This window comes from Palaemon carinicauda, chromosome 6 (genome assembly GCF_036898095.1).
Source record: "Palaemon carinicauda isolate YSFRI2023 chromosome 6, ASM3689809v2, whole genome shotgun sequence".
Lineage (NCBI taxonomy): Eukaryota > Metazoa > Arthropoda > Malacostraca > Decapoda > Palaemonidae > Palaemon > Palaemon carinicauda.
The window spans coordinates 181,550,355-181,563,309 of NC_090730.1; the positions used below are offsets into that span (position 1 = coordinate 181,550,355).

General features: G+C 35.0%; 1 protein-coding gene across 1 annotated transcript; it reads right to left on the reverse strand.

Moving 5' to 3' along the window:
• Window positions 1-616: 616 nt before the first annotated feature.
• On the reverse strand, window positions 617-9,307 carry LOC137642849 (uncharacterized). Its single transcript, XM_068375722.1, has 2 exons — window positions 8,122-9,307; window positions 617-3,005 (listed from the first exon to the last, which is right to left on the reverse strand). The coding sequence occupies exons 1-2, from the start codon at window positions 8,283-8,285 to the stop codon at window positions 1,466-1,468; spliced, it is 1,704 nt and encodes a 567-aa protein (XP_068231823.1). The 5' UTR covers window positions 8,286-9,307; the 3' UTR covers window positions 617-1,465.
• Between the last annotated feature and the right edge of the window lie 3,648 nt (window positions 9,308-12,955).

The window sequence follows — 12,955 nt, forward strand, 5'->3', positions numbered from 1 at the left end:
AACGTTATACAGTCTTTCTAAGGAAAGAACTGTCAATAACATATATATATACATATATATATATGTATATATATATATATATATATATATATATATATCTATATATCTATATATATATATATATATATATATATATATGTATATATATATATATATATATGTATATATATATATATATATATATATGTATATATATATATATATATATATATATATATATATATATATATATATATATATATAGATATATAGATATAGATATATATATTTATATATATATATATATATATATATATATATATATATATACATATATATATATATATATATATATATATATATATATATATATATCTATATATATATATATATATATATATATGAAGATGTCTTTGATTTAGTTAGCAATAACTTCTTAATTAGTCTAGTATCTTACCTCTTCCTTTAGTTTAATATTAATTGAATTTCTCTCAGGAGTTTACATAAGCAAAGTTTCGTGGGTGAGGGATACGAATGCTGGTTTCTTTCTTTACTAGACATAAAAAGGGGTTTGAACAGGCACTTACAAGCAGTCAAAAACAAAAGCGTGGTTTTACATTAACACTTAGTGATGAACTCAGACGTCTTGACACTGGCTGGAGAATTTGGTGAATCCTGGTTTAGTTAGGCCTAAACGTCATCTATAGGCCTACTGTCGTCGCTGAAGTATAAGCCTTCGTCAGGTGTTGGGAAGGCTGGCGCGAAGTTCTAGACACGCCTTGGTCACTCGGGGACGTCACGCCTCTCGGTCGCTCTGGGACGTCTCGCCAAACGCACTCACAGACACTCAGGTGCGGGCGTAGTAACTTTGTTCGTCGTCCTTCGTTCTCAGGGGTAATTGTTCCCCTGTAATTTCGCGGCTGCTTTAGTATTCTACGTAATCGCCGTCCCTCAATTTGGTATAGGCAGCCGCCATGTGTTGTCGTCAAGGAGACCCGGCAGGTTAAGTAGGTCGTTAGACCTATTATACAGAGTGACTACTAGGAAGAGGGCGAGATGCCGTCTTCTCGTTGCTTATATATGGTCGTCCTGGGCGTGTCAAGCTATCCTTAATCACGTGACTTTTTCCCGGCTTCCACGTCTCATTCGTCTATGTTCCGTTCGACATTCAAGAACGGATCCTGTCGTTTGGGGGGGTTGTTTACGGGAAAGAACCCTGGAGTCAGCGAAATTAGTTGAAAACATCCTACCTAACTCCCGTTCACTCTCCTGTCTCTCCACAACTCTTTCTATATCTTTACAATTACTACTAACTGCATTTGTCTCCTCATTTCTTATTAATTAACAAAACCCACAAATAAAGACATCAATAACATACATAAACCTTCTGCATACGAAACTTACTCAAAAATAAGCATCTGTCTGACACCACTCGGCCAGCTACTAGGATTCTTATAGAATCCTCACATACAACAAAACAACAAACCTATTCTTTAGGTTTCCCAGTAATAACTAGTAGCAACTCATTAATCCTTTCCAATTTTCTGAAAACCAAATACTTCACCACATTATACGTTACCACAGTAATAAGTACAATCAAAAACACATTACACATAGTCAGAAATGGTGCAACATCTTTCTTGTAAAACAGAACATAATCATTATCAAGTGGCATTGCCACATTTTCTACCACTGTTAATTTGTCTAGCTGAAAATGATTAATCTTGTTCTCGTAACTCTTTGCAATGGAAGATTGATTTAACTCATAATGCAAAAACACACTTGGTACATAATAGAGATAATCATTTATCACTACTGAGCAAGAATCTGCAAATGACTTCAAGTTTCCTAACTGAAATGTTTGAGTCTTCCCATCACAAGTAACTTCTGCATTTTTAGTACTTTGTACATAAACAAAAATCTCATTACCTAAATGTAATGCCCTGTATGGCAAAGCAAAAGTTTCAAATTTACACTCTCTCATCAACTCATAATTCTCAAAGAAAATACCTCGGATACACGGAAAATTGCTCATAGGTTGTTTAATTTGCACAAAATTGCACATGGATTGACTTTCACTTATCAACACACACTGTTCTAAATCACCTTCTTCTAAAATAATCATCAACAACTTGTTCTTATCCAATGCTAGACGAACCTTCGGATGGTTCCAAATTATTGTTGCATTTCCTATCTTAACTGGGAAAGGATGTATTGTATACAGGTCAAACAAATTCATACCCTTGAAGGGGATCAATACCAACAAATACCCTTTTGTTACTTTCACAGTTGACATTGTGTAATACCAAAATATATCTTCTAGCAAAGGCTTGGAATGGCTATTTACCATACACCAATCGATAATTTCTTTCAAAGTTTTTGGAGAAATGATAGCAGGGCTGAGTATTCCCTTTTGTGCATTTATTAGTCCGTTCACAGATTCCTTGTGATCACCAATCTCGATTTCTACTTCATGAATCAACTTAAACACTTGTTCTACGTCATCTATTTTATTAGAAACATTCACGTTAACTTGATTAATAAATTCCACCATCTTTTTTATGTTCTCTACATTCTTATTATTATTTTCTATCAGAGTACTTATAAGATTACCCTTCTGATTAGCCCATTTCTCGATTAGTTCTACACGATCAGTCAAACCTCTTACATCGTTTTCTGTAGCCACTCCAAACAAAGCACTAAAGGCACTTCCTACAAAAGGTAACAAAGATCTCTTGTTTCTTTGAGGCCTGACAATGTCTTCAATTTTACCCTGTAAATTTCTTAATACTTCTACAAAGGCAGAATCACTATGGGTTAGTATGCACTTCCGTAGTTCCTTATCTAACTGGTTCAAATGTTCTTCCCTTTCTAATATTGAATTGACATTAATTTTTACTACAGCAAAATCTGTTAACAGTTCACCTTTTCCATGATTTTGTATCAAGGCCCCACTTTTAATGTCTATTTCGCAAGTGATACCGACCACCAGGGGTAGGATCAGAAGGAAGTTTTTCCACCACTTCCTGTAGAAGTTGAGAGGACCATGGATTAGTTTTTACAACCTTCATATGATTCCAATGGGCATACCTTACATCTAAATTCTGTTCATGTATCAGCTTAAATTTATTATTCCTTTCCCTTTCTAACACTCTATAAGGACCTTCAAATTTGGGAGATACCTTTTCATTTGGTCCTTCCTTTACATGTACCTTTATATATACTTGTGAGCCTATCTTCAGGTCAGTCATGGAACTAGTTGTGTCATAGTATTTCTTATTTACCTGTTGGCCCTTTTCTAAAGATTGTCTGGTTTGTCTTATTATTTGAAAGGTTCTTTGCAGTTTCCAAGCTATATAGTCCTGGTAATCATATGTGTGCCTAGGAGGTTTTGCGTCATCTAACAATGAGTTTGGCAGTCTTTTCTGATAACCATAAAGCAAAAAGTGTGGGGTTTCTCCTACTGTCTCATTTACTGTGTTATTCAAAGTAAACTGAACGTCCTCTAGCGCTAGGTCCCAATCTTCTGTAGTTGGACTAATGATAGTTCGCAGTACATCCAGTATCTTCTTATTGGCCCTTTCCACTGTCCCATTTGAACTCGGCTTATAAGGGGTTATCTCGCATTTCTTTATCTCAAAAAATTCACAAAGCTTTTTCATTACCTCACTGGTGAATTCGGGTGCATTGTCCGACAAAAGTACCTCCGGACACGAATGTCTTGTGAGTATTCTGGTCTTTAAAGCTTCTGCAACAGAAACTGCAGTTCTATCTCTGACTGGGACAATTTCTAAATACCGAGTCAAATAATCAATGAATACCAGTATATATTTATTTCCTCTCAAAGTTTTTGGAAAGGGTCCTATATGATCCATCTGAACTACCTCAAAAGGGTTTAAATTACTAGGATATTTTTCTAAAGGAGCTCTGACATTTACATGACCTTTATGCCTATTACAAGTTTGACATTCATTTACAAATTGCTTTGCTTCTTCGCTGCACTTAGGCCAAAAATAATTTCTATTTATTGTTCTCAGAGTCTTTTTGATTCCTGGATGTCCTGCCAACTTGTGGGTATGTGTTAGAGTTAATACTTCTTTAGTCAGGGTGTCAGGCACATATAGTCTAGAGCAAGCACTCCTATCCTTAGCCTTCTTATATAATATCCCATTTATTAATTCAAAATCTGACCTAGAGGTTTCATCTTGTAGCAAATCTCCTATTATTTTCCTGATACCTTCTTGTTTCTCTTGTTCTATTTTAACTCTCTCCAAATCTAAGTCTACGACCTGACAGCTGAAACAAAAAGTGTTAGTTGTGATAATTCTTTCAGTATCCTCTTGTGCTCTAGATAATCCATCTGCTAAAGTATTAAACTTACCTGGAATGTATCTAAATTCTGGAGCAAACTCTAGCACACTAATAAACCATCGATTAAACTTTAAGTTATTAGTGAAAGCTCTTTTCTTAAATAGGTCACATATGGGTTTATGGTCAGTAAGTACATTTACTTTGTGTCCTAACAAAATGTGCCGAAACTTTCTCAGTGCCCAATAAATGGCTAAACATTCCTTTTCTGTGGTATTGTAATTTCGTTCGGCCGCATTCAGGACTCTACTTGCATAATATACTACCCTCATTCGGGTTTTTTGCCTTCTGTAACAAAACCGCTCCTATTCCTGTATTCGAAGCATCACATGCTAAGTAAAATTGCTTGCTAAAGTCTGGATACACTAAGATAGGATCTTGGATTAATTTCTCCTTCAACTTTTGAAAAGCCTCCTCTTGCTCTGCTTTCCATTCAAACTCTACATCCTTCTTAGTTAATTCTGTCAATGGTTTAGCTATAGTAGCAAAATTTTTGACAAATGGTCTATAGTATCCTATCATCCCTAAAAATCTTCTTACACCTTTCAAATTTTGTGGAGCAGGATATTCCACAATCGCCTTTATTTTTCCTTCTTGCATGCGTAATCCATCAGCACTGATCACATGTCCTAAATATTCTAATGATTTCCTCAAGAATTGACATTTCTTAACCTTTATCTTTAATCCTGCCAGTCTTAGTCGTTCTAAAACGATTTCTATGGTTCCGAAATGGCTCTCTATATCTTTGCTAAATATAATGACATCATCTAAATAGACTGACACATTCTCTATGTCTCCTAAGATCTGTAACATTAACCTTACAAAAGTCAATGGAGCTGATGTTAACCCAAATGGCATTACCTGAAATTCTAAGTGTTCTTTATGTGTGCTGAAGGCAGTTAATGGCTTTGATTCTTCGTCTAAAGGTACTTGCCAATATCCACTTAGTAGATCTAAGGATGAGAAGATCTTTGCTCCTCCTAACTGAGCCAAAACATCGTTTATTACAGGCATGGGCATCCTATCAGGAACTGTGTTCGCATTCAACTTGCGATAATCAATCACTAATCTGTAACTTCCATCTTTCTTTGGAATCAACAACATGGGAGAATTATAAGGTGATTTAGAGGGTATGACCACTCCTTCTTCTTTCATTTCTTCTATCATTTTATCTACTATTGGACGTTGGCTGATAGGTAATTTATAATTAGGTATGAAAAAAGGGTTTAGCTCCATCATCTAGGATTATCTTATGTCTTAACACCTCAGTCCTACCTAACCTATCACCTGTAATTGCTATGCCCTGCCTATATTTATTTAAGGTTTCTATTAACCTTTTACGGTACTCAGGAAAATCGGTGTTATCTATCTCCCTATCTATTCCTGCATCAATGTTTCCTATGGTAAAGAATGCTTCCTCCTCTAACGGAATCATTTTGTGTGTAACTTCTATTCCTGTACAAAATTCTGTACCCGCTAACAAATGGAGTCTTTTATCAGAATAATTCATGACATAAGTAGTACAGGCTAATCCCTCCATCTGAACTAATGAGTTATCCATTCTGACATATTCTGGTAATCCTTCTGGGGTCAAGATTACATCATTATTTGTGTGTAGGCGGGTTATTAAATATACTCTAGTAAGAGTATTGGGCAGTAGTACTACATCTCTAGCTAGCCTAAATCTTATTTTGTTTGCATCTGCTGTGCTGATCAGACTTATTTCCCCAGTTTGTACTTGAGTACAAAAACATGAATCTTCATCTCCTCCTTTTTGAGATTCTGTTTCTCTTAAGTGTCTTAATTCTTGTGAATTCAATGTGCCTAGCAGCAAAACTTCTTGGAATTCCCTTTTATCTATTCTCTCAGATTCTCTGTCGACATTTTCATCCTTAGTATGTGTGCTGCCTTTACAAGAAGTAATTTCTCCCTTTCTAGGTGCAATTGCTAAATTCTCTTCTTTCTCCCTTTCTTCTGATTTTACTTTGATTTCCCTTTCTCTTTCTGAACCGGAGTGTGTTTCAACTATCGAAGCGGTCCCCTGCAAATTGGCCAAATTTGTAGTGGACTTGTCATCAACAAGTTGGAAACAGACTTCCTGATTATTTCCCTTTAGAACTAATCTTCTGTCTTGACAATCAAAAACTATGCCAAAATCTTGCATTGTTGCAAAAGAAATCAAAGCTCGAGCGGGAAATGCTACTTCTTGCAAAACCAAAAATGGCACTTGACACTTCTTCTCTAGCAATTCAATGTTTAAATCTATGGCTCCTACATTGTTAAGCTGATTGCCAGTTATCCCCTGAATTAATGTATCCTCACTCCTAATTGCAGAAATAGGTATATTCAAACAATCAGTTAAGGTATGGAGCCCTATGAGATTTACAGTACTTCCTGAATCTAACAAACTAAGACATTCTTTACCTTCTATCTTGATATTTGTCTTGGGTAATGATTGCTGTCGGAAGGATAAATATGTTGCTGGCAACGTGGATGTACCTCCGCTACCTGCAACATCCTTCCATTCTTTGGTTTCCCTATTTCCTGGACTCCTATCCTGCTCTTCTAGTCACTTTCTGTTACCTTGTTTTTCTTCGGAGTAATTAGTAGGGTTTGAGTTATCCCTTGCCTGTACCTGAGGAGTATTTTCGGAGGGTTTATTATGTTTCTTACCTTGGTACCAACATTCTTGGTCTGTGTGACCTCCTCTTTGACAATACTGGCAATACCTATTCTTTGGTCTAGCTCCCTTATGATGATAATTCCCTCTAGATTTATATGTTTCCTTATAATTTCCTCTGTTTTGTTCATTTGACTTGTAAGGGGGCTGGTTATTTTGATAATTTTTATGGTAATATTTATTCCTACCGGTCTCGTTTTTCTGTATAATTTCTTGACATTCATTCGGTGTTTTTGTGGTTTTCTGGGCAGGATCTAACTTTAGGTCTTCCAACAAGGCCGCATACATCTTACTGTAGGCCACAAGGTTTAGAACTTCATCTATATCTACCAGGTTCTTATTATCCTTACTAAACTTGGTTCCGTCTCCTACCGTGATTGTGGGCAATGACAAAAAGTCTTCCCTAACTGCTCTTACCTGATCCCTAACCTGGGCACGCCAACTGGCCCTGGATTCACCTTCACATTTATTAGTTGAGGTAAGCCTATACAAGTTCGACAACCGATCGGTCTCCTTGGCCGATCGCCACAATAGTCTGCATTCCTCCTTGAACTCGTTGAAAGTGGTAATTTTTTCAAAGGCCTTACCGTTTAATGTAGGGTGAGCATCCCCTACGTCTACGTTGACTAACATCATTGCCTGTTTAATTTTTGCAACATCGTCAGTTATTTTAAAACTAGCGATCCTATTCTCTGTGTCCGCTAACCACTTATCTACACTGTATTTCTCTAACCTTTGTTTGTCGGGATTATCCCTACTTACATTTCCACAAAACCGTGTGGTTTGTGTGATCAGCCCAGCGGAATTCATATCGGCAATATTTGCTCTTACCGGACTCGAACTTCGGTTTCTAGTCAGATTTTGACGTCTTCCTACACTAGCACTTCGCGACCGTCTGTCTGCAGTTAATCTCAAGTCGTACTGATATTGTGTAAGTCTTTGGAAAATATTGTCCAGACTCATATCACAAAAAAAAGGAAAAATTAAAACACCAAAATTTTCTTACGAGAGACAAATGCCCTGACTTCCTATTCTATAGAGAGACAGTATTTATACAAAACAAGAGAGTGAACGAAAACATGCAAACTACTCACATATCCATTGGTTCACGACTCCTTTGGTTTCCCTCTGTTTTTCTTGAGATTGTTTTGTATTTCTTCGACACATAAAAGGGGGTTTCAGCACTTTCCTGAAATAAAGCCAGTATTAGTTCAAACTTAATACAACACGGCACAGTATCCCTTAACGATGCCACCATTTGTGAAGATGTCTTTGATTTAGTTAGCAATAACTTCTTAATTAGTCTAGTATCTTACCTCTTCCTTTAGTTTAATATTAATTGAATTTCTCTCAGGAGTTTACATAAGCAAAGTTTCGTGGGTGAGGGATACGAATGCTGGTTTCTTTCTTTACTAGACATAAAAAGGGGTTTGAACAGGCACTTACAAGCAGTCAAAAACAAAAGCGTGGTTTTACATTAACACTTAGTGATGAACTCAGACGTCTTGACACTGGCTGGAGAATTTGGTGAATCCTGGTTTAGTTAGGCCTAAACGTCATCTATAGGCCTACTGTCGTCGCTGAAGTATAAGCCTTCGTCAGGTGTTGGGAAGGCTGGCGCGAAGTTCTAGACACGCCTTGGTCACTCGGGGACGTCACGCCTCTCGGTCGCTCTGGGACGTCTCGCCAAACGCACTCACAGACACTCAGGTGCGGGCGTAGTAACTTTGTTCGTCGTCCTTCGTTCTCAGGGGTAATTGTTCCCCTGTAATTTCGCGGCTGCTTTAGTATTCTACGTAATCGCCGTCCCTCAATTTGGTATAGGCAGCCGCCATGTGTTGTCGTCAAGGAGACCCGGCAGGTTAAGTAGGTCGTTAGACCTATTATACAGAGTGACTACTAGGAAGAGGGCGAGATGCCGTCTTCTCGTTGCTTATATATGGTCGTCCTGGGCGTGTCAAGCTATCCTTAATCACGTGACTTTTTCCCGGCTTCCACGTCTCATTCGTCTATGTTCCGTTCGACATTCAAGAACGGATCCTGTCGTTTGGGGGGGTTGTTTACGGGAAAGAACCCTGGAGTCAGCGAAATTAGTTGAAAACATCCTACCTAACTCCCGTTCACTCTCCTGTCTCTCCACAACTCTTTCTATATCTTTACAATTACTACTAACTGCATTTGTCTCCTCATTTCTTATTAATTAACAAAACCCACAAATAAAGACATCAATAACATACATAAACCTTCTGCATACGAAACTTACTCAAAAATAAGCATCTGTCTGACATATATATATATATATATATACATATGTATATATATATATATATATATATATATATGTATATATATATATATATATATATATCTATATCTATATATATATATATCTATATATATATATATATATATATATCTATATATATATGTATATATATATATATATATATATATATATATAGATATAGATATAGATATAGATATATATATATATATATATATATATATATATATATGTATATATATATATATATATATATATATATATATATATATACATACATATATACATACATATATATAAATATATATATATATATATATATATATATATATATATATATATATATATATATATATACATATATATATATATATATATAACAAATAAAGATAAACGTTTTTTCTCACCATATATGTAATGTGTTTATTTGCACAAGACCCTTCAGGGGAAAAGTCCCATTACATATTAAGGAAATCCTCCAGAATAAAAATAGAATTCATGGAAAAAAATGAAAGCAAGTTTGTTGTTTTACAAAATCATAAGAAATATACTAATTTCCTTTGAAATGTATAGCATATTCTCTTTCCTGATGTAAGGAGATTTTTATATTGGAAAGTCCTTTGCATCATAACATACCAGGAATTGGCACTGGTTTTGATTTAATGGTGTCATTAAATGATAATGGAGTTCTAACTTACATGGAAGGGCCTAAATATGCTTGTGCATTTTGACACCAAAAATGATTTTACACAGGAAAAGATGTAAATTACAAGGAAGTGCGTATATATGCTTATGCTTTTTAACAGCAAAAATCATTTGACACAGGCAAAGATCTAAATTACAAGGAAGTGCGTAATTATGTTTTTGTCTTTTGACAGCAAAAATTATTTTACACAGGCAAAGATCTCAATTACAAGCAAGTGCGTAATAATGCTTTTGCCTTTTGACAGCAAAAATTATTTGACACTTACAAAGTTCTCAATTAAAAGTAAGGGCTTAATTATGCTTTTGCCTTTTGACAGCAAAAATTATTTGACACAGGCTAAGATCTAAATTACAAGGAAGTGTGTAATTATGCTTTTACCTTTTGACAGCAAACATCATTTGACACAGGCAGCAATCTAAATTACAAGGAAGTGCGTAATTTTTTTCTTTTTTTTTTTTTTGCCTTTTGACAGCAAAAATAATTTGACACAGGCAAAGATCTAAATTACAAGGAAGTGCGTAATTATGTGTTTGCACTTTGGTAGCAAAAATTATTTGACACAGGCCAATATTTAAAACTAAGCAAGTGCATAATTATGCCTTTACCTTTTAACAGCAAAAATTATTTGACACAGGATAAGATTTGAGTTATAAGGAAGTGAGTACTTGTGCTTCTGCTTTAGAATATTCAAAATTGTTTCTTACAGGCAAAGATATATAAATAAATATATATATATATATATATATATATATATATATATATATATATATATATATATATATATATATATTATCCTTACTTGCTAAGCTACAACCCTAGTTGGAAAAGCAGGATGCTATAAGGCCAAGGGCCCCAAAAGGGAAAATAACCCAGTGAGGAAAGAAAATAAGGAAAAAATTACAAGAAGTTTAAGAACAACTACAATATTACAATAAATCTTTCATATATAAACTATAAAACACTTCAAAATACACACACACACACACACACATATATATATATATATATATATATATATATATATATATATATATATGTAATTGATATAGAGTTTAATCAAATGTACAGCTCCTGATTGCAATATTGAATTTTATGTCCGATAGTAATTCATATTCGCAAGCAACCATTAAAATTTCACCAAACAAATGCATAGTAGTTGAAGTGCGTATCAAACAAAAATTATTCATGGACAAATATCAACAAACAGAGGCGCAAACTTTCATTTGGTTAGTAACATGGGCAGCGCCTGCCATCGGTTTTAATTGGCTACCAGTGCAAAATAATTGCGTAATTGGATGTGAACGAGGATACGCCCTATGTTATTACGCATTTATTGATATGACATGAATATTTGAAATCTCAAAGGGTGCTTTTATAATGGGGAGAATAATTTGCGTTTTAATAATTCCTCACTCATTTTAGGAAGGGATAAAAGAATGAAAATAATATAATGATCATATCCTTAAGCGTTATATATGGATATTTAATTAATATAAGCCACATATTCAATACTTCATATAGGTTATGTTTAATTCTTAATTTCCTTAGCCAAATTCAAATGTTTTACGATGGGTATACACTCACTCTTGTTTATTTGTTACCTCCGCTAACGAAGTCGGGAGGAGGTTATGTTTTTGCCCTTGTTTGTCTGTATGTACGTTTGTTTGTTTATGAACAACTTCCTAGCCATGATATATTCTCATAGAATAGTGAAACTTTCAGGGATTAATTATGTTGAGAAGTGGAAGTGATTCAATTTTTAAAGTCCTAAGTCAAAGGTAAAGGTCAAGGTCGAGCAAAAGGTCGACGAATTAACACTAAGGCAAGCTGGTTCACAGAATTAAGCTGCCATGACGGAGGTCTGTAGTCTTAGAGTTTTACTTCTAGTTTCTTAGTTTGTTTGTTAGGAAATTTATACCAAAACTACTCTACGTAACCGACCAAATTTGGTAGTCATGATGCATATGACCCAATGGTGAATCTGTAACATTTTGGATAGAGTACGTCAAAGTACAAGTACGCAGCAATACTTTGAAATTAATCGCTATGTTAAATAAATGGCAAATATTCTGTTAGTTTATTTTTTATTTGTAGACAACAATAAGAAAAAATGACTGAACCAATTTCAACGAAACCTGGTGGGCATATGGGGTATGACACAAGGAGAAATCCATTAGATTTTGAAGAAAATACATCGAACAACAAGTACGTAATGCAGTTAAGAGCAAAGTAAGAAAGCTTAGTATAGCTAAGGTATGGTCTCTATAAAGTTTCCTTCTAATTTTTCTTTGCAATGGTTTCCAATTTTTATTCCAATTCTTTTAAGGTATAAAGATTCGTAACCCTTTAACGTCCTGAGAAATATCATTCTGAGCTTAGGAACACCAAAGTCACTTGGACCACATAGGAAAAGATAATACTACAGCCTACTGAACTGATAAACATCTGACATGTATTAAAACAGAAATCACACTTACCAGTTGGAACTCAAGAAGTAGTGAAGGTCAATATTCTTGGATGAAGACCCAAACCGTTATTCTAAGGAGGAGTAATTCATTTACGTATCACTCAAGAATGCATCACGGTACATCACTAAATGCAAAGATGCTAGAGCAGTTCTGACAAAGGATTTCTCGAGGACGAGTAAAGCGAAAGTAGAACACCTTTATAACAACTCTTCCTTCCATGACATCATTTTAATAGAACAAGGACAATCGAACAACAGGAAGAACAGAGACGCAGTTCATTTACGAGCAAGATATATGTCGTCTACTTATCAATGAAATTATAGCGCAGATTTAGAATATCGTTAGAACATGGCTTGGTGAACAGTGAATCTGGGACAAAGGTGAATTGAGAAAGGACTTGAACATGGTTCGGCTGGTGAAAAGAAAGTTGTAACTGCCAAATGCCTGTATGAACACATTATATATTTCGA